At 43.2% G+C, this 27129-nt stretch overlaps 1 protein-coding gene and 1 long non-coding RNA gene across 2 annotated transcripts; one reads left to right on the top strand and one right to left on the bottom strand.

The window, feature by feature from the left end:
• Positions 1 to 405: 405 nt before the first annotated feature.
• On the bottom strand, positions 406 to 27129 carry LOC116972277. The gene is made up of 3 exons (XR_004411755.1): positions 26948 to 27129; positions 9360 to 9570; positions 406 to 670 (listed from the first exon to the last, which is right to left on the bottom strand). It is a non-coding gene; the product is annotated as an uncharacterized LOC116972277 (long non-coding RNA).
• On the top strand, positions 9723 to 24182 carry penk (proenkephalin). The gene is made up of 4 exons (XM_033019756.1): positions 9723 to 9804; positions 9923 to 10035; positions 10930 to 11070; positions 23268 to 24182. The coding sequence occupies exons 3-4, from the start codon at positions 10933 to 10935 to the stop codon at positions 23925 to 23927; spliced, it is 798 nt and encodes a 265-aa protein (XP_032875647.1). The 5' UTR covers positions 9723 to 9804; positions 9923 to 10035; positions 10930 to 10932; the 3' UTR covers positions 23928 to 24182.

The following is a 27129-nucleotide window of genomic DNA, read 5'->3' as shown; positions in this document are numbered from 1 at the left end:
ATGATAAAATACCATTGATCAAGCATGTGAACCAACAAAATACCAGATCAAAGGGAGGCTACAGATTTTTGGCTGTTGAGTAGAGTAACTACTCGTGGATAAAAACTGTTTTTATGTCTGGCTGTGGCAGCTTTGACAATCCGGAGTCGCCTTCCAGAGGGAAGTGATTCAAAGAGTTTGTGGCCAGGGTGAGAGGGGTCAGAGATGATCTTGCCCGCTCGCTTCCTGGCCCTTGCAGTGTGCAGTTCATCAATGGAGGGAAGGTTGCAGCCAATAATCTTCTCTGCTGATCGGACGAATCGCTGAAGCCTCCAGGTGTCGTGCTTGGTGGCTGAGCCAAACCAGACCATGATGGAGAAGGTGAGAACAGACTCTACGATGGCCGTGTAGAATTGGACCATCATTGCCTGTGGCAGATTGTGCTTCCTCAGCTGCCGCAGGAAGTACATCCTCTGTTGTGCCTTTTTTACTGTGGAGTCGATGGTAGCCCCCCACTTAAGGGCCTTGGAGATGATTGCAAAAGAACAGATAGGACAAGTGAAAGAGAGATCCAATCTCCAGAGGCTATGGTAGTATTTATCAGTAGTCTCATTTTCATAGTTGACATTTTTTTAATATAAGCTTAGTGCTCTGATTGTGCTGCCAATCTCCGACCTCTTAGCTTATTGCACTGAAGGAACAAATGGAAAAAGGGGGATAAGCGTTCTCTCCTATCACGAGTGATGAATTGTCTAAGCATCAGGCATTAATTGGCACTGGTACAGTAAATGCCAGGAACGTTTGAGGACAGAATCCTTTCCTACTTGGCAAGAATAATCCTGAATAATTAAAGTTCCTCTTCATTTACCATTCTCTTTGCATTGTTTGCATTCAAACAAAAATTTGCATTGTTTGCATTCAAACAATGGAACTGTAAAAGTAATACCGAGCTATAAGCGAGATGCGGTCTATTTCTGCCTGTTCATACTCTTACCTTGCAATGCAGGTGTAATTAATTTTGCTAGTGGAAAACTAGCTGATAAATCTGAACCAACCGAGCTAACAACCGGAATTAGCTGTCGTCCAGGTCTTGGGGGGGGGGGGGGGGGGGGTTTGAATTAAGAAAAAGAGGTGGAGAAAATATTAACCTTTTAGATTGGATCTTTCACTGAATTTTCTGGGAATTTGAGCCACTTACAAGCAGGGCCTGACAAGCTTAAGCTTAGGGACTCTAGATCTAGGGGGGCCTCGCAGAGCCGGATTTACCACAAGGCTTCATAGGCTGAAGCCTAGGGCCTCGAAATCTAGGCGGCCTCCGTCCAAGGCAGGACACCTGCCGTTCAACTCTGTGAGGGCCCCCTTGTCTATCTCTCTCTCTGTCTGTCTGCCACTCTCCGTCTCCGCCCGCTATCCGTATCCAGGCCGCCGGGCACCGCTCTCCGCTCTCCGCTCGCTCCTCATCCGCCGGCACGGCAGGCCGCCTTGCACAAGCACATTGCTACAGCCGGCACATCCTCCCCCCTGCACATGCGCACAACCACGGCCAGCACATCATCGGCCGCCCTGCGCATGCGCACTGCCACGGCAACTGGTCGGCGCTGGGCACTTTCTCCCTCGCTTTGAATTGTGGGAGATCTGGCCGCCATTGCTGTCCGGTCGCCACCTCGCGCGACAGCTGAAAACCAACGCAGAATCACTCCATGACCCTGGAGCTGGAGTAACTCCCTGGAGTAACTCTTGCTTCCGGTTTCCTGGTCCTCCATAAATATTCTAAATGGAATTTAAACTGGAGGTGGTGCAGGGATGAACAATAACAGCCTAATGCATTTTATCTGTTTATTTATTGTGTATATATATGGTCTATGGTATACAAACACACTGAACTTTTATCTCCTGTTCTGTATTATGTTTATTATCTTCTAAGATGGCGGCCGTGAGGCTTGCCGCAGTACAAGCAGTGTTCCTGTCTGCCGTTTTAGTGTCTGCGTTATTTGTTTGCAAAGTGTCGTGCTTAATCCAGTACTCCCGTTCGGAGCTTTTAAACCTCAGTGATTCGGGCCCATCTACATCCATGCTAGAGGAGAAATTACGGGACTTAAACATCTCAAGCCACTCTACATCATGGCTGCCGGCCAAAAAGGGCCGCCGCTCCGGCAACCTTTGCCAGGTTCAGGAGACGCCCTTACCGGCCCTTCTGCTGTCAAACGTCAGATCCCTCCGGCACAAAATGGATGAACTCCAATTTATGATACAAACTAACAAAGACTACAGTGACTATCAGTACCTGACCAAGCGGTAACACTTCCAGGTTTCACATTACATCGTGCCGATAGATCATCCAAACTATCGCACAAGGCAAAAGGCGGTGGCGTTTGCATAATGATCAATGAACGCTGGTGTACAAATTCTACAGAACTCACCCATGTATGCTCCCCGCACCTGGAATACCTCACTGTCAAATGCAGACCATCATTCCTCCCACGGGAGTTCGCATCAGTAATTATGATCTGTGTTTACATTCCACCTGAGGCTAACGCTAACACCACCATAGCCGAGTTAGCCAACTACGTCTCCTCAGTGGAAAATTCACACCCGGACACAGCAGTCATCGTCCTTGGGGACTTTAACCAGACCAATTTGTCATCTGAGCTCCCCGGCTACCATCAGCAGGTAACTTGCCCCAGCAGAGGGACCAACACGCTGGACCACTGCTACACTACCATCAAAGAGGCTTACCATGCATTCTCAAGGGCTCCGCTGGGCAGGTCCGACCACGCAATGCTGCTGCTAATTTCACAATACAGGCAAAAAGTTAAATCTTCCAAGACACCAACAAAACTTGTCCGGTGCTGGTCCCCTGAAGCCATCGAAAAACTCCGGGGCTGTTTCGCGTGCACAGACTGGAATGTTTTCCATGCTGCAGGTAACCTCCACGACGTCACCGTTGCAGTGACGTCATACGTCAACTACTGCGTGGACCTGTGCATACCACTCAAAAAAGTCAAACACTACAATAATAATAAACCGTGGTTTAACAAGGACATTAAAAAATTAAGAAAGGAGAAAAATTCAGCACATCTGGCAGGAAACAAAGAACAATATATGGCTGCCAAATACAAACTGAGATTTGCTATAAGAAGAGCCAAATCCAACTATGCCACTAAACTAGAAGAACAAATCACTACTAGTGACACACGTTTCATCTGGAAAAAACTCCAAAACATGACGAACTACAAAAAGAAACCCACCCCCACACCTGACAGTGACAATCAGTTTCCTGATACACTCAACTTTTTCTATGGGAGGTTTGAGCAGGCACCGGCTCCACCACCATCTCCCCCCGACCCCCTCCCTCCCCCCCCTTTCACCATCTACGAGGAGGAGGTGAGAAGCACCTACAGGGGACTTAAGAGGAATAAAGCCCCCGGCCCAGATAACAGCAGCCCCTCCGTTCTCCACCACTGCGCTGCGGAACTGGCTGGGGTTTTTACCAACATCTTCAACACCTCCCTCTGTCAAAGCTCAGTACCCAATTGCTTCAAAGAATCCATTATCATCCCGGTTCCCAAGACCAAGACCATCTCCTGCCTCAATGACTACAGACCCATTGCCTTGACATCGGCAGTCATGAAATCATTTGAGCGCATCATACTCAATCACCTGAAAACTGTCACAACCCCACTCATGGACCCATACCAATTTGCATACAGAGCCAACAGGTCAGTTGAGGACACCGTCAACTTAGCAACTCATCACATTCTGAACCACCTGGAGTCCGCAAACACATATGCCCGCATCCTGTTCATGGGTTTCAGCTCTGCATTCAATACAATAAACCCGGCCAAACTGTTCAATAAATTACTGGACATGAACATTGACCCATGCATCTGTCACTGGATTCACAGCTTTCTCTGGAACAGGCAACAGAGGGTGAGGATCAACAATAACACATCCTCCCCTCTGTTCCTCAGTACAGGCACACCCCAAGGCTGTGTTCTCTCACCCTGGCTATTCTCCCTTTACACAAACCAGCTCACATCCCACCACAGCTCTGTCAACCTGTACAAGTATGCGGACGACTCAACCATCATAGGATTCATCACCAACAACCAAGAAACTGAATACCGTGCACAGGTCAACCAAGCAGTGACCTGGTGCACAGACCATGATCTCTTACTCAACTCATCAAAAACAAAAGAACTTATCATCGACCCATCCCCCAAAACTCCTGTGCTCATTAAAGGTGAATCCATCTCCATCACTGACACATTCAAACTCCTTGGAACCCACATCAGCAACAACCTCAAATGGAGGACAAACGCAGACCACATCTATGGAAAAGCCCAGCAAAGACTTTTCCATCTCCGACAGCTCAGGAAGTTCAGAGTAAGGTCTCATCTCATGCTCCGCTTCTATACAGCCATCATCGAAAGCATCCTCACTTCATCCATCACAGTCTGGTTCGGCAGTCTCGACTCACTCTCCCGGAAGAAATTATAGCGCATCATCAACAGAGCATCCAAAATTATTGGCTTACCGCTACCATCCCTTGAATCACTTTACCACAAACGGACACTACACAGAGCCCGCAAGATCATCTCTGATCCCACTCACCCTGCACACTATGCCTTTCAGCTACTGCCCTCTGGGAGGCGTTACAGGACAATTGCCTCCAAAACAAACCGCTTCAAAAACAGTTTCATTCCCACTGCAATTAACATTTTAAACTCTGTACGGTGAGGAATAAGAATAAGCATGGCCCTTATGTATTATGTAATGTGTCTGTCTGTATGTATATCTATGTTATATGTTTAATGTTTGATGAAATGTTGGAACCTGTACCGAGCTGTACTGATAACAAATTCCACCAACCTGGCTGTGAGGTCATTAAAAAATTTTTTTTTTTTAAATACAATATTCTGTTGTGCTGCAGCAAGCAAGAATGTCATTGGCCTATCTGGGACATATGACAATAAAACTCTCTTGACTCTTGACTTGGACTTAAGCAAAAAAAGGTTCTTGGAGAAAAAAGAGGTACCTTACATTTAGTTGCGTCTGGTTGGGTAACTATGGTAGGGTGAAGACTATTCCATGCTTTAATTGTGTGGGGGAACTCCATGGAGCAGCCAGCAACTCTGGTTAGAAGAAATTGGGTGACGTTTCGGGTAGAGACCCTTCTTTAGACTCCCTCTGGTTTTAGAGTTTTTAATTTAATTTAACGATACCGTGTGGAAACAGGTACTTCGGCCCATCGAGTCCACGCCGACCACCAATCACCCGTGCACTAGTTCTATCCCACACATTAGCGGAGTAAGTCAAGAGTCAAGAGTGTTTTATTCTCTCACGTCCCAGATAGAACAATGAAATCCTTACTTGCAGCAGCACAACAGAATATGTAAACATAGTACTCTGTAAGCAATGTTATAAACGAGAAAACAAAATATATATTGTATATATTTATATTTATATATGAATATATAACTATATATATATATATATATATATATATATATTTTTGTGTGTGTGTGTGTGTGTGTGTGTGTGTGTGTGTGTGTGTGTGTGTGTGTGTGTGTGTGTGTGTGTGTGTGTGTGTGTGTGTGTGTGTGTGTGTAATATATATACCCACATACACACACAATTTCCCTCCTGGGATTAATAAAGTTCTATCGTCTAGTATCATGTGTGTAGGAAGGAACTGCAGATGCTGGTTTAAACTGAAGATAGACACAAAAAGCTGGAGTAACTCAACAGGTCAGACAGAATCTCTGGACAAAAGGAAAATATTACGTTTTGGGTTGGGTCTGAAATAGGTTCCTGCACACCTTTGGAATGTGGAAGGAAACAAAGCACCCAGAGAAAACCCATGCGATCAAAGGGAAAAGGAGCAAACTCCATACAGACATATTCAGGATCAATTCCGGGTCTCTGGCACTTTTAGGCAGCAACTTGAACTTAATTAAAACATACAGTAGCTGTAAAGGGGGACATAGCCCCACTTGGAGATTTAAGACTGAAAATGGATATTTTCATTTTTTTAGTAACCAAAGTTATCAACGTATAATTTTTTATGTGTTGGAAAACAAAATATAGTAGCACAGCTGGTAGACTTGCAGCCTCACATGCCAAAGATCTGTGTTCGATCCTGTCCTCGGGCACTGTCTGTGTTGAATTTGCACATTCTCCCTGCAAGCGAGTGGGTTTCCTCCCACATCCCAAAGACGCATTGGCTTTGTAGGATAACTTGTCTCTGTAAAATTGCCCATAATGTGTAGGGAGTGGGTGAGGAAAGTGGGATAACAGAACTTGTGTGAATGGGTAGACAAAAATGCTGGAGAAACTCAGCGGGTGAGGCAGTATCTATGGAGCGAAGGAAATAGGCGACATTTCAGATCCAGACCATTCTTCAGACTGATGTGAGGGTGGGGGGGACGGAAAGAAGAAATGAAGAGGTGGAGACAGTGGGCTGAGGGAGAGCTGCGAAGGGGAGGAGAAAGCAGGGACTACCTGAAATTGGAGGTCAATGTTCTTACCGCTGGGGTGTAAACTGCCCAAGCGAAATATGAGGTGCTGCTCCTCCAAATTACGATGGGCCTCACTCTGGCCATGGAAGAGGCCCAGGACAGAAAGGCAAGATTCGGAATGGGAGGGGGAGTTGAAGTGCTGAGCCATCGGGGATCAGGTTGGTTATTGCGAACCAAGCGGATGTGTTGGGCGAAGCGATCGCCAAGCCTGTGCTTGGTCTCACGGATGTAGAGCAGCTGACACCTAGAGCAGTGGATGCAATAGATGAGGTTGGAGGAGGTGCAGGTGAACCTCTGCCGCACCTGGAAAGACTGCTTGGGTCCTTGAATGGAGTCAAGGGGGGAGGTAAAGCGACAAGCGTAGCATTTCCTGCGGTTGCAAGAGAAAGTGCCAGGAGAAGGGGTGGTTTGGGTGGGAAGGGAAGAATTGACCAGGGAGTTACGGAGGGAGTGGTCTCTGTGGAAAGCCAATGGGGGAGGAGATGGGAAGATGTGGCCAGTGGTGGGATCCCATTGGTAGACAAAAATGCTGGAGAAAATCAGCAGGTAAGGCAGCATCTATGGAGCGAAGGAATAGACGAACTTTCGGGTCCAGACCCTTCTTCAGATTGATGTTGGGGACACACACGAAAAAGAAAGGAAGAGGCGGAGACAGTAGGCTGTGAGAGAGCTGGGAATGGGAGGAGAAGGAGGGAGCAAGCAAGGATTACCTGAAATTAGAGAAGCCAATGTTCATACCGCTGGGGTGTAAACTACCCAAGCAAATATGAGGTGCTGTTCCTCCAATATGCGGTGGGCCTCACTCTGGCCATGGAGGAGGCCCAAGACAGAAAGGTCGGATTCGGAAAGGGAAGTGGAGTGTTGAGCCACCGGGAGATCAGGTTGGTTATTGCGAACTGAGTGGAGGTGTTGTGCGATGTGATCGCCAAGCCTGCGCTTGGTCTCACTGAGGTTGATCATAGGCTGAATAATCAAACCACATTTTTGTTTGGAAGTGGAAAGAAATAATAGAAATTGCATTAATTGCAACGTGTAAAAAGAGTTGAGATACTGTATTATAATTTTGCTGCCTGCCATTGTGGTACATATCATGTCTTGATTGGTGAATATGTTTAGTTTGTGACTTTATTTGAAGCAGAAATAACACATGAATGCTTCATTGAGCATAATTCCGACTGGTAACTACACACTTCGTCCGAGCACATTATCACACGTGTCATGCAAGCCATCTTAAATGACCACCTAAACTGTCATTTGGCAACTTAAAAAGCTGCCAAGGTTGCCCGGCTGACAACAGAGAAATTTTTTATGTGAGAGCCCTGCAAGGTGTATAATATTTTTGACACTGTCGTAGGCCTTTCTTACATATGCTGTCACAATGCACTGTAGTCTCTAAACAACCCTTCAGTAATTTTCCTTGCCCTCCATTTCAGAATAATAGTGTTTTAAGCCGATAACTTGACACTAGCACTGGCAACAAATAAATAAATAAATAGCGCAGCTTTCCAGTCCCTTATCTCATTGGCCACGCTCGGCTGCAAGTCGGTGTCAATCTGGTAGACCATCTTCCTCTAGTCGTGGGGGTGGGGGATTGGGAAGGGCCCTTCAAGTGGAACAGCCTCTCTTCATCTAAATCCGGCCTTGCTTACAAGAAGCTTGCACGCGGGACGATTAGAGAAATGTCTGTCGTTTGGCTGGTTACAATGACCTGCGAAGGAAATACTCCGACCAATGCCGCTACCATTGGGACGCTTTTTACTTCGCCCGTGCCTGGTCTTTCCTCTTTTGCCGCTCCTGCACGGAGAGAAAGCGCCGAGGATATAAAAGACCACTGACCGATCAAACCATATTCATCGGTGACATCAATATACAGTCCGGGTGATGGAAAGTTAAAGGACAATACGTTATCCGTTTCTACAAGTGGAAACCGACCCCCAATTAGAGAAGATAGACACAAAAAGCGGGTCAGGCAGCATCTCTTTAGAAAAGGAATAGGTTACGTTTCGGGTCGAGATTCCTCTTCAGATTCCCGTGTCTTCAGAGTCCAGTGACACTTAAGTGTCTGAGGAAGGGTAAACCAGCATCTGCAGTTCCTTCTTCCCCAATTATAGAAAGCAGGAAGGCAATCTTTACTCGTGTCATCACTGCAAGATAAAACGGCTCTGGGTCAATCCCGATATGAAATACATTAACCCACCTTGTCAAATATATGCATGTTCATGATATTTGTATTACCACTGGCTGCACACACACTTCTGGTGCCAAACGAGCCCGTTGACAAAATGGCATGGCTTGTTCTGAATTTCAACCACAAGATGCAGGATATTTTGCAGAGAAAAATCTTGCGGAGAACTTGAGCATTCGAGTACTGGGCATTTGGGGAAAAACAACAAGTTATGTTGTGTAAGAGGGATTGTGAAGAAATCGTGAATCACTGACTACCTCCCAGTTATGTCACTTTCATTAATGGCTTAAACTTTTGCCAGGCTTGATTTTATGAGGCCTGCTTGTCCACGGCTAACGCAGGACCACAAGTACACTAAACTCCAGATGGAATTAAAAATTAATAATGAAGGCTTGTTATACTGGAGGAGTGGGTGGGAATGGGCTGCAGCTTCAAGAATTACGAATTAGGGGGGGAAAGTATTTTCAAATAAATAAAATTGAATCAGTTTGATCTGGAATGCGTCTCTTTGTTGTTTGTAATTCTACAATCCGTTTGTTGAATGGTTGGCATATCGGAAATAGATTGCTGCCTACATTTGCTGGAGTGCAATTTGCTTTGAGGCGCGGTATTATGAGATGTGTCATTTCACTTTATTGCAAAATAGCTTAACTGATTTGGCATTTACTTGTAACCTGTCTTTTGCTATCTTCTAAATGTGGCCGAAGTATCCACGATTTCTCCCAGTCGTGTCTAGTTCTGACATTACCGCAATCGCTAATCCCACTGAAACACGTTTTCAGGGACTATGTGTTGTTTACTGTGGTTTTCCACGTCCCTCTCGTAGCGATGCACTGGTTTCGCATTGAAATGTGAATGCTTTTCTCCAGCCTCGTCCGACACAGCCTTTAAAAAAGAAAGAGACTCGGGCATTAATCGCACTTCATTTACAAACGCACTCATTGCCGCCAATTAGATCCTGAAGTATTTTGGCCCGTAGGCGGCAACCTGTCACACGCCACAGAAGAATAAAGTCTGTGCCTTTGCATCATGGGACCCGCAGGCAACTATCTTCTTGTGATCGTTGCACTGAGTCGCTTCCATTTGAGCGCTGTAAATATTAACAATCTGACAGCTTGGGTAAGGATTGACAGTTGCCCACTGTGACCCGCCCTTACTTAAAGACGCGGGGCGAGTCAGTTAAATCAGTAGACAGGCAAACTGCCTACAGTAACTACGAGTCACGTCTATTTTCCAGGTTGTTTCCGGAGATCGGCGCATTCCTCTATAAATACCAGATAAAGTCCGCTCGAACCAGAAACCTACACCCGGCATCAGAAGGTTTGCATTTTCAGAAAGCTTGCGACAAAGGTAGGTGCAGGACAGCTTTATGGACTAGGTGCGCTGTTTGTCTAAATAGTCTTCGGTGAACGGAAACATTATTTAGTACAACTTTCTGAATTCACTGAAAGTGCACTTGTCAGCAACTATATCATACGGGTTGTTTTTTTTGTAAACATTAATATAAGTCCGCGCATGCTTTCGTTCCTTAGCAGGGTCGGTGTTACCATGTTCGGAGTTAAACTGGTTTTATATTATTAGTTATGTTTCCAGATTGTGATAAACAGCACAGCAGTTACAAACGTAACTTGCATCATTTACTGCTCTCTCCAGTGTACGGTGGGTATCTTTACTGCAGCATAACCGTAGCCTGGTTCCTCGTTCCATGAAAAGTAGCTGTAGCCAGTTGTCGGGAGAACTGGAGACACAAGCAACCGCGGATGCTGGAATCTTAAGCGAAACTCAAAAGTGGCAGAGGAACTCGGAAGTCATGCAGTATCTGTGGATGGGAATGGACAGGCGACTTTTCGGCTCGGGTGCCTTCCTCATTCAGGGTCCCGAACTGAAACATCGCGTCCATTCACTCCACAGATACGGACTGCATGGTCCGCTGAGTCCCTCCAACACTTGGTGTTATCTGAGAACTGTGGGTCTAATAAACAGGCGTTCCTCAAAATGATTTTTTTTTTCTCTTCATGATTTTGTTCCTACAAGGCAATTATGATAACGTAAACAACCCTTTAGACCTCCAAAGAATGGTGCAAATCTGATGAATTCTGCGAAGACTTTTACTGATTCCGCCAATGAAGAATGATGCAAATGTGCTTAAATCTTTAGTAAACCGATGCCGGATAAAAGTGTGAATTAGAAAACGACCATTTAACTCTCCGCTAGTTATGTGTTGCTTTCTGTGTTATATTTCAGCTGATGGCGTTACTGTGGAAATGCCATTACCTGGTGGCGGTGTTTTGTGCCTCCTTCGCGGGGGTCGGAGCAGACTGTGACCAGGAGTGTGCTAACTGTGCCTACCATTTGGCTGGCCACTCCACTGAGTTCAACTCGCTGGTGAGTTTAAACGCTCTCCCTTATTTCAACATGCACGTCGATCCTGCTCATGTACGGACGAAATGACAGTTCATATAATGCCCGGGTGTCAATACGTTTACGCCATTTGCGGGATGGATGTCGCTTGCATTTTGAGTCCGGTCGCTGACCAAGCAGTCTCAGAGTGCCCCGTTATTTTCCATTGGTATAGAGACATGCCCAGGAAAACGCCAGGTATCTGGCGTGCACATGTGTCTCTTAGGAAGGTGATCATTTGATCGCCGATTTTAATTATTGGTCTGCATCATTTATCTTGCATTCATTCTAAGTAACGTGGGCAAGTGTACTGTGCGCGCGTAAAACGAAAATTAAAAAAAAAAATCAGTGATCCAATGAAAAGGGCGATAAATCTGAGAGCGAGAAAGGGCCAGCGAAGAGAAAGGTGTGTGAAAGAAGCGTTGTCCGGTTTTACGGGCACAGACGTGATTGGGATTGGCCATTATTGCCCCCCCCCCCCCCCCCACTCCCGTTAAACGACAACGGCTAGTCCTTTAACAGGAGAAATACATCGGAAACAATAGTCTGAGGCAATGCTGGTCGTTCTTCGATGTTGCGAGCGCCAACTATCGTGGGTAGTGACCAGCTGCACCAAGCAAAACCGCTGAACACTGCGTGGGGATTATCGGATAAAATCTATTCCCCTTTATTCACACTTGCCCGCAATCTTGCCTCGGCGAAATAACAACAAATGTACTCGCTTCAAAAGTTCGAATTACGGAAATAGTTAAGAATAGTTAGTGGACGCGACCACTGCCCGAAACAATGCGCTTACAGCTTTGCGTTGCCAAAGTTAGTTGGAGATCAGAAAATGCTCGACTATCTCGTCACTTTCGAATTCAAACTGTCGTTTTAAACAAAAAGTTGTAATTTTGCTATCATGAGACGTGACCTCGCTGTTCATCGCAATATGCGAGATGTGTATTTTAGCGCATAGAACAGTACACTACTGGAACATGTCATTCGGCCCAAAATATCTATGCCGAACATGATGCCAAGATCAATTCTTATCTGCCTGTACATAAACCACATTCCTCTGTTCCATGGGGAAACAATTTGCCACTCGCTACTTTTTGTTTTGTTTTACCCTCTCGCCTTAAAGCTACACTGTCTAATATTTGATCTTTCCACCCTTTAAAAAAGATTCAGGGTGTCTACCCTGACATAAATGTATGCTCTTCTAGAAGACCTTCCCTCAACCTGCGTTCCAGGAAAACAGTCCAAGTTTGTCCAATCTTTCTCTGCAGCTAATACCCTCTAATCCAGGCAACATTCTGGCCAACCTCCTCTGCACCCTTTCGAAAACCACCACATCCTCCCTGTAAAGGGAGCGTCCAAGTCTGCATGCAATACTCCAAATGAAGCCAAACTAATGATTTATGAAATTCCTATCAGTCCTATTGGATTTTGACAGGACTCTGGTAATTACTGAGGAATAGAGGGTCCTTGGGTATGCATTTCAAAGGATCGTGTAAAGCGGCAGCTGGTAGATAAGTAGATATACGGGACACTTGCCTTGATCAGCTGGGACAACAAAAAAAGGCAGGAAGATTATGGTACAATGCTAAAATTATAGGCGGTAGCTGGAGTACTGTGTGCAGTTCTGGGGATTTTCACACAATAGGAAGGATGTTATTGGACTGCAGAGGACATTCACCAGGATGTTGCCTGGGTTGGAAGGTCTCGGTTATAACGAGACGAGACAGTCAGGGGATAGTGATTGACATTATTAAAGGGTTGTGGATTCATAGGTTCTTGATGGTTAGTAATGGTGTCATGGGTTACGAGGAGATGGTAGGAAAATGGGGTTGAGAGGAAAAAATAGATCAGCAATGATCGAATGGCAGAGCACGCTCGATGGGCCGAATGGCCTCATTCTGCTCTTTTGTCTTATGGGCACTGATAGGGGCATGGCGATAAACATTTCTACTCGGTAAAACTGTTCATAATCAGACGTCGTAGGTTTAAGATAAGGTGTAGGAGATTTAGGAGGAGGCAAAAGGGTGTTGAGATCTGGAACGCACTGCCTGAGGAGTGTTTGGGCCAGACGCCCTGTAAAGGTTTACCAAGTAAACCTATAGATGAGCACCTGTGCGGCCACTGGGACAAAAGCCGCCGACCTGCTGGAATATGGGATTCAGCAGATTGATACAGAATGGCCCGCGGGGACGCGGGACAGGAAGATCTGTCTTCAGACCGTATGATTCAGTTACTATAAACCCTGCGCTGAAAAACATCAGGGCCAGTTCGTGGGGGCATTTAAAAGACAAACCGATTGATACAGCTTGTAAATATTTCCTTCGGCCCACAGAGTCCAAGCTGATCATCTATCACCGGTTCACACTAGTTCTATGGTTTCCCATTTTCCCATCCACTCCCTGCACATTAGCAGCATTTCTGCAGAGGTCAATAAACCTACACATCTACCACATGTTTTGGGAATTGGGGGGGGGGGGGGGGGGGGGGGGGGGGGGGGTGGGTGTAATCGGAGCGCCTGGAGGAAACCAACACTATCACGGGGAGATCGTGCAAACTCCACATGGACAGCTCCTGAGGTCAGGAGAGAACCCGTGTCTCTGGCGCTGTGAGACAGCAGGTCTATCAGATGCGGCTGATGCGCCACGGTGCCACCCTAATCTGAACTCTGGAATATAATGGGCAATATTAATTAAACGACGAACCAGTGTCCGACTGTTGAGGCCGGAAGGTATAAACGTGCAGTTGTGGAAATCTGAAATAAAGACTGAAAATGGTGGGGATATGCAGGAGGGTGGGAGTATTTGTGGAGAGAAACTTAAATTAGGTCCATGATATTTGAAGACAATGAGTTTGATGTCTGTAATGCCACCATAACAAATGGACAACATGACCTTCCTGTTTTGTTTCACTACCCTCAACCTCCCTCCCACAGCAGCCCCGCCCCCCCCCCCCCAACCCCCCCCCCCCCCAACCCCCCCCCCCCCCCCCCCCCAACCTTCCAAACGCACGCATAACGTTCCCCTAGTGCTCAAACGCCCAGATGCTTTGCATTGAATGTAGTTCATTCCAAGGGCGCGTATCTGGCTGCGATCTGTATCTGTGACTGGAAGATAAACGGTAGAATGAATCTTTGCTTTCGCTGGGCTCCCAGAAATCCTCAACAAATGCAGGCCCTGGAGACGAGGTAAACCAGTAGATCGACGAATATACGATGCGTTTACTATGTTGTGAAGAATGCATGTGCAGTTTGAGAATATTTACATAGTCCACATAAACATTGCGGAGATGTCCTACTGAAATCAAAATTGAATGTTACAAGTGAGTATAAGCGACAAAGAAACGCGTTTATCATTAGTGGGAAATGGGCACACCATAAATTCAAAATACAGATGTCGCTAATGGTTTCAGGATGTAACTGACACAGTGGGTCTGAAGAAGCAGGATATGGCCAAAGTGTGAAATATGTTTTAAAACAATGTTCCAGGCCCGGCCTTTAAACAACGCAATGTTAACAACCGGCCCAGAACAGCCCACATGCTATTCTGATACGATAGAACTTTATTTATCCAAGGAGGGAAATTGATCTGCCAACAGTCATTAAAAAACCCCACAAAATACACTAAATATGAAATTAACGTTGTGCGAAGATTGAGGGTGGGTAGGGTGGGGGTGCAAAGATTGTGGAGGGGTCAGTCTTAGTCTCAATCCACCCCATGACAGAAGGGGGAGGAGTTGTACAGTTTGATAGCCACAGGGAAGAAGGATCTGAAGAAGGGTCTCGACCCGAAACGTCACGCATTCCATCGCTCTATCGGGAGGTTGCACGAAAGGTCACCGGGTCATAGGGCTCGACGCACGGAGCCGCTAAATCCAACTGGAAGACATCCGTCACTTCCGGTATATGTTATTAATGCTAGAAACGCGTACTTTCCTACCTGTTAAAAACCGCCAAAATGTTGAATTTTTGCGCTGAAAAAAATTGTGGGAGTCGGGGTAAGTGTGAGAGACATGTACCCAACTTTAGAATTCCAAACGTGAAGCGAAATGAAGGTATAGAGAAGCGAGAACTGAAGGGCTTGGTAAAGTGCTTGGTACACATTGAAAATATTGGGAATTATCGCGTTTGCTCACTGCATTTCATCAACAGTAAGGCATTATTTGTGTTTTTTCTTGATTCCTTTGGTATCTAAAAATTCTCAGGTGATAAATCTGGCTGTAAATTTTTCTTCAGATGCGTTTTCATTTTGTATGTAAAAACCCACGAGAACCATGGGTTTTTACATACAAGATACAGCCAGATTTATCACTTCTAAAACTTTTTAGATGCCAAAGGAATCAAGAAAAAACACAAATAATGCCTTACTGTTGATGAAATGCAGTGAGCAAACGGCCAATGTTCGCCAAGCACTCTAGCTGTTGTTGTCCCTTCAGCTCTCGTTTTTATCTACCGTCATTTCTCCTCACTTTTGGAATTGTGATGTATGCTAAATGTCTCGCACGCTTATCCCGATTTCCATAATTATTTACAGCGCAAAAATTGACAATTTCAGCGGGTTTTGATTTAAATCTTTTTATTTGAATTTCACAGCAATTTGCATACATACAATGATAACAGACAGTGACAGTCAAGGCATAATTGTGCAACAGTATGTAAGCGACCCTCAAAGCCCTTACCATTACCCATCTTCAACCCACCCGAATCAGGTCGGAACCAAACGGGGACAAACAACACTCACATACATACACATACACACAAATATGGTAAGATAAACGAAACAAAAAGTACTAAAAAATAAATAAAAAATAAATAAAAAAGGGTCACTAATAACAGTAAATAAGTAAGTAATTAAATAAATAAGTGTGGGGAGGGGGGGGGGGGGTTAAGGGGAGAGCAGCTGCAGTGGAGCAGAACAATGGTGGAGAGCACTCAGTCCTCTTCCGAGTCGGGGGACAAGTTGAGAGAGTTAAGTTCCAAGAAAGGGTTCCATGTATCTAGGAATGTCTTGGTAAAGCCTTTGAGAGAGAACCTAAGTTTTTCAAGCTTTAAATTGTAAAGCACCTCCTTAATCCAGCGGGTGTGTGTCGGGGGACAGGTGAGCCTCCAGTTAAGCAAGATCAGTCTCCGGGCTAACAAGGTTGTAAAAGCTAGAACCCGTTTCACCGCAACAGAGAGGTTGGTGTTGGGAGGGGTACCGAAAATGGCTGACAGTGGGTTTGGAGCAGCGGGTTTTAACGGGCCCGCTACGCTGGAAACAATGGTAAGTGCCTACCTGCAGTACATCGCGTGTAATCCATTTGGAGTAGCGTAGCAGCAGTACGGGTCATGGGTCGTGACCCGACTGCCGTGAAACCTCCCTATAGATGCTGCGCCACCCGCTGAGTTTCTCCAGCATTTTTGTCTACCTTCGATTTTTCCAGCATCTGCAGTTCCTTCTTAAACAGGGAAGAAGGATCTCATTGAATCCCAGTGAATGTCATCGCATATGTTGGTGTCCATTCGCCTCACAATAACATAAATATCCAATTCTGTTATTTTCAATGGCCAACGAAAGGAAATGTGTTTACACAAGTTTTTTTTAATTTTATCAGTTTACCTACTTTTATTTTTAAATAGTTTAGATAAAAATATGAAAACTAGTTATTCACAGGAGTAAATAATATATCAATAATAGATTTTGTGTCTATCTAATAACATAGATAGACACAAAAAAGTTGGAGTAACTCAGCGGGTCAGGCAACATCTCTGGAGAAAAGGAATAGGTGACACTTCGGGAGGAGACCAGGTTGAACATCAGGGGAAAGGGAACAATATATATATAGACGGTGATAGAGACTAATGAATAAAAGAGGAAGGACATTCTTGCTATTGAGGGAGTGCAGCGTAGGTTCGCAAGGTTAATTCCTGGGATGGCAGGACTGTCATATGGTCTCCGCTGAGAGAATGGAGCGGCTGGGCTTGCATACTCTGGAGTTTAGAAGGACGAGAGGGGATCTTATTGAAACATATAAGATTATTAAGGGTTTGGACACGATAGAGGCAGGAAACATGTTCCCGATGTTGGGGGAGTCCAGGACCAGGGGCCACAGATTAAGAATAAGGGGTAAGCCGTTTAGAACAGAGATGAGGAAACACTTTTTCACACAGAGAATTGTGAGTCTGTGGAATTCTCTTCAGTATAGGAATGGGAAGGGGAGTCAAAGTGTTTGGCAACCAGGAGATCACATATCACTAATTCTTCATCTAAACAGCAGTTTCTGCAGTAACCTCCAACCAACCAAATTTTATACTTCTTAAACCAATAAATTTAAATGTGAACAAGTCAAATGACTGAGAATTACAGTCGTTTTTCACTAAGGGCGCCCTATCCTAGTCATCATAGTAGTTTCACTGTCATCCTGTTCAGTGCTAGGAACATAACTAGCATACAAATTATTGTTTCACGGGCCATTGACTCAACTAAATAATAACCAGATGGTGCTGGAGCTAGAGAGTTGTTAACTGAATTCACAAGCAGCCTGTTGAATAATGTTGCTTTTTTCAGATTTGTGAACACATAACAAGCTGGTATAACTCAAAGACACTGGGAGGCATCTTCAATGGAAATACAATTGTATAAAGCTGTTATGTTACATAAATCAATGTTAATATATATAAAGCCTTCAATGGCCCCAGGATACCCCCAAGCATTTAACAGCCAATTAATTCCTTTTTGAGGCATAGCCAAATTGGTAATGCAGAAAAAGCAGCAGTTAATCTGCACATCTCAAAGTCCCAGAAATATCATTAATCTGCTTATAAAAAAGAACATTTGCAGATGCAGGTTTGTACAAAAGGATACCAAGTGCTAGAGTAATTCAGCAAGTCAGGCAGCATCTCTGGAGAACATGGATAGGTGACATTTCACATGGAGACTCTTCTTCAAACTTCACTTCTGATCTTGATTGAGGGAGAAAGTCTACCTTGTACTCTTGGACTATTCATCAAAATGTATCAGGAAATCTGATATATTATCTACCAGGTTACAACTTTGAAGGTATAGCATTTATTCAGATCTGAGTTGAAAAGCCAGCCTAGACCTTCATGCTCAGTTCTCTGGAATGGGAAACTAAATTTGTTATTCTAACACACACAACAGTACTGCCAATTCAACCATGATCATACTTTGAAATATTGTTTGCAGATTAATAATTATTTGGGGAAATACCTTCCCTGTATGACAATATTTTATTTTAAAGCTTTGTTTCTTGCATATGCGCTGATTTAACATAAGTAGCATGTACATTAAAGGCCCACCTTGGAGCAATGAACAATAAATGGAACAGCCGTAGCTACCAATATCTGCGTACCAAGAACGGTTCATTTATAAATGGGGTTTTGTAGAGTTGTGCAAAAAAAATGGGAGATCAATATCTCTTTCCCAAAGGGATAAGTATGTTCTTGGGAGAGAAGGGGGGGGGGGGGGGGGGGGGGGGGGGGGGGAGGGAATACATCCTGATTACAGCACTGGGCATGGTTTGTATGAACTTAAAAATATCTGAATCAGGAAAGGGAGTAGGTCATTTGGCCCCTTGAACCTGATGCACCATTTAATAAAATAATGGAGGATCTACTGTAACCTCAACTTTGCATTTTTGTCTATTCCTAATAACCTGACACCCTCTTGCTTATCAATAATCTATCTGGATCTGCCTTGCAAATTTCCAAAGATTTTACTTTGGTTTGAGTCTCAGAATACTCAGCGAGGGGAAAAAAATGATCACCTCATCGCCATCTAAAATGGACCACACCTTACTTTTAAATAATGCCTCCAAGTTTTAGGTTTTCCCAAAAGAGGAAACATCCTCTTCACATCCACTCTTTTAACATCCCTAAGGATCTTAACTACAAAATGTCTGATAGGGTTTCAGTCTGTTGCTGCTTGAGAATCAGTGGGCAGAGATTGAAGTTAGAAAAAGGGACCGAAGATGAATAGTTTTACCATTTAAATAACATTCCAACATTCTTTACTCCAAAATGTATGAACTCAACTAAACTTCATCAAAATCTAAGCCACGGCTCCACCTGATCACTCCATTTAGTTTTTTATTCATTCATCAAATCAATTCACTTGGCAAGGCCAGGGTTTAATTTTTATCCACTATGTCCATCCCTAATTGCCTAGGAGTAGTAGTGATCCACCATCTTCATCTGCTACAATCCTGCCAGTGAACATACTCCCACATTGCTGATGGGTATGGGGTTCCTGGGAGCAGACCTTGTGATAAAGTCTGAAGAAGCTTCCCGACCCAAAACATCAGTAATTTTTCTCTAGAGAAGTGGCCTGACCCACTGAGCTGCTCCAGTACTTTATGTCTATCCTTGTAATAAGGAATATATTTTCAGTTTTAATGTGCGATGTTAAAGGGGCCCTGCAGATGGCGATATTCCTCCATGGCTGCTACAAATGTTTTTGTCTCCATTTCTGCCTGTAGCGCCAATATTTTATGTTTAACTTAGAATTTGCCGCCTTATTGTGTTATCAAGATCAACAATAAATATGATGAACAACTGAGAGCTGGATCTTTCCAAATTGAGCACCGTAGTTTGTTGGATATAGATTTGGTAAAAGGCTTGGAACATCAAGCTAATGTTCAGCCTTGATGTACCGAATGGCACAGCAGCCTTGAGAGTTGCTCTTTCTACTGCCGCTCCAAATTGGCCACCATTTGCGCCCTTATATCACGTACTGCCCATTTCTGTCTTCTACTCATCTTCTAAATCAGCTTTCAGCTTCATGAGTAGTGCCTCAGGAAGGCCCTCAGCATCCATAAGGACTCATCACACCCCTGCCACGGTCTGTTTCAACTACTTCCCTCCGGCAGACGTTACAAGGCCTTCTACGCCCGAACCTCCAGACTCAGGAACAGTTTTATCCCAAGAGCTATAGCGGCTCTGAACCGGCCCTAATGAGTGCCCCCCCCCACCCACCCCCTTTGGACAGTCTCCCTCAGATGGTCACGTCAATCAATTCAGCTTGTTTATTTATGTATTGTATTTATTTACCTTTCTCGTACATCAGTGGAGCTGCACACTAAATCTCGTTGCACTGACGTGCAATGACAATAAAAGATATATTATTATTATTATTATTATTGATTCCAGAACAAATTAGTTACATTCTATGAGTGGAGCATCTTGGCATAAACTGCTATGCAATGTCCTGTAAATCAAAATACTTTGAATGCTGGAAATACAAATAGAAAGTACTTGAACACACAGCAGGTTGGATAGTAAAAGTGGAAAAAATTAAGAAATGAACAGGTTTTAAGATACAAAGGATGGTTGGAAAGACTTGTGATAGGACAGAAAGACAGTGAGATTAAATGACATAAAGAATGAAGGGAAGCATGGTAATATAATACATGTCTAGAGGAGGTGTAATTGAGAATTGTGTCATCTTAGAAACTGCTCCTCTCTCACTCTACCCCTGAACTGATGTGTGAAGTGAGTTGAGTTGCTTCTGTCAACGTGATCTTGTGGTGCCCAGTTCCTCCCTGTATGTAAACTGACATGGGCACAACGTCCACCCTTTGACAGACCTTTCTTTTTATTGGATTTGCTCGGTTTTCCTTACCATGATGAGCCTAGGTGGAAGTGTCAATTCAGTTCCCAACAAGCTGTAAATATGTTTGTTTGTAACAGAGCAAGGGGCACCTGACCCGACCTGAAAATGAGAGAACTTGAAATTGTTGAATTCAATATTAAAACTACAAAGCCGTTAACTGTCTACAGTTCCTCAAGCTTATGTTGTGCCTCATTACACTGGTGCAAGTGAAACAGGTGAACAGAAGCTTGCCTATAGATGCTCAACAGTGGTTAATCAGACTGTGTTGGATCACTGCCTGATGTTAGAGGAGATCACACTGTGACAGTAAGTACATTATTCCTTTCACAGTAGTGGTTGTCTGAAGCAGGAATCTGGAGGCTGTGCACTGATGCAATGCTAAAACATTTCAAAGCAAAATTGACCTTATTTCAAGCTTGAAGGAATGTTGATAATCTGGTGAAGACAACAAAACTTTAGGTATGAAGAAGAGTCTCGACCCAAAACGTCACCCATTCCTTCTCTCCAGAGATGCTGCCTGGCCTACTGAGTTAACTCCCAGCTTTTTGTGCCTATCTTCGGTTTAAATCAGCATCTGCAGTTCCTACCTACATAAAATTTTAACAGCTCAGCAAATATTTTTGTTAATAGGCTTAAATGATGGAGGGAAAATTACAGTGAATAGATGTTTGAAATGCGAGTCATATAATTTCTAAGGATAAGCCAACCATGTTTAAGGCCATGTAGGCACAAATTCAATGATAAATCCTGTCATTTCCCATATTGGATTTGAGCTCATGGTTTTTGGACAGAAAGTTGAATTGAGAGCTAAATAGCTGACGAGATGCCTGATGAAGTAAAGCTGATAGCTGTTCGCCTTAACATTGCACAGAAAATTGTACACTTCAATTTTGCCAATTTTAATTTGCTATTAAAAGGCTAGCCAACAATTCTTTGTTTGGTCATTAATAACATTTGGTTAACTGCTGCTATTAGATAAATATAATTCACAGGGAGTGGGTGGTCAGATATGCTACAACATTGTAGTATACGCTGCTTTAACTAAAGGTTATTTGCATAATTTTAAAATAAAATATGGATATTTATATATAATTGACAACGATATTATGGTTAAACTGATGCTTACTAAAACTTTGATTTCATTAAAAAGGTACTGACCCGGCAGAGTTGCTGCTTTCATTCAACTATATACGCACCTCCACACAGCAAGATTCTAGAAATGATATTGTACCATCCATTTCCCATTTTAAGTGAAAAATGTGTTCATTTTGAATACTGATGCCATGTTGGATTTTGATCATACACAGCTGAACTTGTTACATGGGCTGTGATGACTTTCACCATCCCTTTGGAATTCTGCCCCACCAAAACATGCTATCAGATTTCTGGATAATAAAATTGGGATAATCATAAAGAAAACAAATCTGCTTGAACTGCAAAAGCAAAGTATTCTAACTGTGGCAGGGACAGCATTAGTTTTCATGTTTGGCTTGTAATTATACTCTGGTTGCTAAAATTGCTTTTTTTTTCAATTACATCAGAGTATAAAAAGAAAGTAATCAGAGTATTGTGCCACAGATTGTATGCTTACAAATGATCCTCCACTGAGATTCTAATGCAAATCTAATCTGTCAAGATTGCATTTATTATCCATCACTAATTACGGTATTGGTAATTGGTATGGGCTGTCTCTATGATTCATTGCGAGATAACAGCGATGGGACTTCCAATACGCCAGTGTTCTTGGAGCCCATGACATTCAATCAGCTGTCCAAATGTCTTTTAAATGTTGTTATTATACCTGCCTCAACCACTTCCTCTGGCAGCTTGTTCCATATTCACATTGCCATCCTTGTGAAGAAGTTGCATCTCAGGTTCCAATTAGGTCAGGTCCTTCCCCTCTCACCTTAAACCTCTGGCCTCTAGTTTTTGATTTCCCCTAAGGAAAGGTCTGTGTGTATTCAACTTTTCAAGGACCCTCGCGATTTTATACACCTCTATACGGACACTTTAAGGAATAAAGTCCATCACACTCAACCACTTGTCCACCACACTCAACTCAAGTGCTGGCAACATTCTTGTAAAACTTCTTTGCAGTCTTTCCAACATAACGTACTCTGACATCAATTTAATTAGGCTATTTTACTTCTACCAAAGGTTCCTCTGTTCTACAACATTTTCCAGTGCCTCCACTGTTCACTAGGAATGTCATACTCTGGTTTGATTAATGAAAATGCAACATCTCACACTTCTCTGAATTGTACGTCATATGCCATTACACGGCCCACTTACCTAGCTGATCAAGTTCAACTGTAATTGTTGATAACCTTCATCAATATCTATAATAATGATTTTAATGCAACTTTACTATCCATGCCTTGTACCTTCTCATCTAATTGTTTATATAAATGATGAACAACTGTAAACGGATGCTTTTCACTTCACCACACATTATAAGAAGCTATAGTTTATTTTATAACACTAAGGCATTGGAACCAATCCTTGGTTTATGTGATTGCAATGTTGCATTTTGGTACGTTAACCATTAATTGATACATAAATATTATTTTATTCCAGAGCTGCATGTTAGAGTGTGAAGGTAAGATGCCTTCAGCAAAGGCATGGGGGATATGTAAGGAGCTGGCGGAAGTTAATAAACCCCATGATGACAGTCAAAGTGCTGCTGAAAATGACAAGGAAAAGGAAGAGCAACGCCAGCTTCTGACCAAGAGATATGGTGGCTTCATGAAGCGCTATGGCGGTTTCATGAAAAAAGGAGACACCAGTGACACATACATCTCCGATGCTGACGATGAAAATAAGGGGAGGGAGATACTGAATAAAAGATATGGAGGATTCATGAAGAAGGATACTGAGAGTGCTTCTTCAGTAGATACCACTGATGTCCTCAGAGAGTTGCTGAACCTAAGTGAGCTCAATGATCGGAAGCATTACTTGGACCAGAGCGACTCTGATAGCCGTAGTGAGATCATGAAGCGATATGGAGGATTCATGAATGGATTCAAGCGAAACCAGGAATTTGAAGATTTACCAGAACTGCAAAAGAGATATGGAGGCTTCATGAGAAGGTTTGGGAAACCAGATTACCAGAAAAGGTATGGTGGATTTATGAAACGCTGGAATGATGCTCTCGTTCCTTCCGATGAAGACGGTGAAATATATTCCAAAGAAGTCCCTGAACTTGAAAAGAGATATGGTGGATTTATGAGAATTTAAAAGCTCAATCAGAAAGACTGTCTCTGTTCTCGGATTTAAATGTACTGTGTTGCTTAGAATGTACAGGTGTTTTTTTTTACTTAGTTTACCAAAAACAGAAGACCTGCAAAGTACAAGTTAGGTGCAGATCTATGTTGCCTTTGGTCAAGATGAGGTTGTCAAATTTAATTGTACGCCTTCTTTGTGCACATTCTTCTCAAACAGTAAACTTGTTAAATGTTGTCTAATTTTCATTAAATGCAAAACAAAGAAAAATCTCAAATGTGTGGTTGTATATATTAAAATAAACTAACTGCAAAATATTTAAATTCATCGTGCAATTTTTATATTTATTCTTTAACTCACACTAGAAAATATACTTTTAATCTTATAGTCATTTCTATTTTTCAAGTTCTCATTTATTTCAATGAGGTCCTACTGCAGTTGTACAGGGCCCTGGTGAGACAGCACCTGGAATATTGTGTGCAATTTTGGTCTCCTAATTTGAGGAAGGACGTTATTGCTATTGAGGGAGTGCAGCGTAGGTTCACCAGGTTAATTCCCAGGATGGCGGGACTGACATATAATGAAAGAATGGGTCGACTGGGCTTGTATTCTCTGGAATTTTGAAGGATGAGATGGGATCTTGTAGAAAGATATAAAATTCTTATAGGATTGGACAGGCTAGATGCAGGAAAAATGTTCCCAATGTTAGGGGAGTCCAGAACCAAGGGTCACAGTTTAGGAATAAGGGATAGGCCATTTAAGACTGAGATGAGGAAAAACTTCTTCACCCAGAGAGTTGTTAATCTGTGGAATTCTCTGCCACAGAAGGCAGTGGAGGCCAATTCATTGGATGTTTTCAAGAGAAAGTTAGATTTAGCTCTTAGGGCTTAAAGAAATTAGGGGATATGGGGAAAAAGCAGGAACAGGGTACAGATTTTAGATGATCAGCCATGATCATATTGAATGGCGGTGCAGGCTCGAAAGGCCAAATGGTCTACTCATGCACCTATTTTTCTAACAGATCATTCAGCCCATTGCATACATCAGCTTCTGGTAGAGCCATCAATAACATTACACTGCCATCAATAATATTTCCCCATTTCCCTGCAAATTGTTCTGTCGTAAGCAAATATTCAACTGCCTTTTTAAAGCCTTCTTTGAAGCCTATCTCCACCGTTCTTCAAGACATTGGATTTTAGATCATGGCTACTCTATACATAAAGATTTCCCCCTCAACCCGCTAGAATATTTCCCAAATAAAACTGGGTCTCCTGATCTTATCTTGATTTATTCTATTTAAACCAGTCATGATTTGGACACCTCTTTCAAATCTCTTAGATTCAAGGAGAACAAAATCAGCTTCTCCAATCTGATATAACGGCTTAAAGCTTGATCCATGGAATTGTTGTAATAAATCATTTCTGTGATCTTGTCGGGATCTTCACGTCCTTCCAAAAGCTAGGTGACCAGAAATGGGTGCAATGGTAATGCCTAAACAAAGTTTAATACAGACCTTCAGAAGCAACCAACATTGGTTCAACCTTGCAAACAACTGCTTCACACTGAAGGAACTCTTCCAGGTAATGATCATTTCAAATCTTTCATCCTCTACCTCAAATCATCTGAAACATGTCCTTTTCCCACATACTTCATATACTAGGCACATGATTCCATATTCATTGATCATGAAGTCAATTTCAGCCCCTTTTGTCTCTACATGATTTCATACCGTGATCCCAAAAATATATCAATTCATGTAATTTCTCTCAGGATAAATTGCATACATTTTGATTTGATGAGCATCCTCAGAACTAGATTGGATTCACTTTTTTTCAGCTGTTTTGGACTTTAACATTTTGTTATTGCTATTATTTTTCTGAAAACCAGCATTTCTGTAGTTTTCCCCCACTGACCTCCATTTCTGCAAACTCTGCGTTGGCCTCCTTATTAAAACAATAATGTAAATACATTGGAAGCAATTCAATTCTGAAAAGATTTACTGGGCTGGTACCTAGAAAGAGTGAGTTCTCTAATAAAGCATTAGAAAAACAGCATGGACGCACAGGTATGGAGGTTAATTGGCTTGGTAATTGTAAAAATTATCATAGTGGGTATAGGATAGTGTTAATGTGCGCAGATCACTGGTCAGCATGTACCCAGTGGGCCGAAAGGGCCTGTTTCTGTGCTGTATCTCTAAACTAAATTAAACTAAAAAAGAAACAGGCCCTTTGGCCCACCGAGGCCATGCCGACCAGTGATCACCCCATACTCTAGCACTATTCTACGCACTAGGGACAATTTACAATTTTACCAAAGCCCATTAACCAACAAACCTGTACGTCTCTGGAGTGTGGAGGGAAACCGGCGCACTTGGAGAAAACCCATGTGGTCACTAGAAGAAGGTATAAACTCCATACAGACGGAACCTGTAGTCAGGATTAAACATGACTCTCCGGTGCAGTGAGGCAGTAACTTAACCATTGCGCCCCCTCCGAAGAAAAAAATAAACAAGCTAAGTCTTTATCTGTTGGAGTTTAAAAGAGAGGGGATGTAACTGAAACACCTCAAATCCTGATGAGACTTGGTTGGGTGGATGGGAAGGAGGTGTTTTCTCTACTGGGATAATCTCTCCAGTATTAGTAGGGCTTACTATTCACAAATAAGGGGTGTCTCATTAATGGATGAGGTGATCCTTTTCTCCATGAACACTGTGATTCCTTGCTTGAGGAAGAGATTTCAAGACTGAATATTCTTAAAACAGAGATAGATTATGGTAGGGCAAGAGACGAAAGCTTTACAGAGTTAGGTAGGAATCTGAAGTTGAGATTACAATTAGACCGCACTAAAATCTTGGGCAAGTTTAAGGGGCTGACTGATCTATTCCTGCTCCCACCTCTTGTGTACGTACAGGAAGATAGACACAAAGTGCCAGTGTAACTCAGAGGGTCAGGCAGCATCCTCTGGAGGAAAAGATGGGAGACGTTTCAGGTCGGGAACCATCTTCAGACTTACACATACTCAGATTCACAACTCACACGGTGTGTATGTAGGTAGACAAAAGTGCTGGAGAAACTCAGCGGATGAGGCGGCATCTATGGAACGAAGAAAAAAAGGAAATGTTTCGGGTCGAGACCCTTCTTCAGAATGTTCACATTCTTCAGAATATTCACATTCTTCAGAATGAGTATGTATATTACCTTGAGTGGGTTATCCAGTC

Source organism: Amblyraja radiata, chromosome 4, assembly GCF_010909765.2.
Source record: "Amblyraja radiata isolate CabotCenter1 chromosome 4, sAmbRad1.1.pri, whole genome shotgun sequence".
NCBI lineage: Eukaryota > Metazoa > Chordata > Chondrichthyes > Rajiformes > Rajidae > Amblyraja > Amblyraja radiata.
Note: the sequence above shows the minus strand (reverse complement) of the source record. Positions and strands in the feature narration are given on the sequence as shown.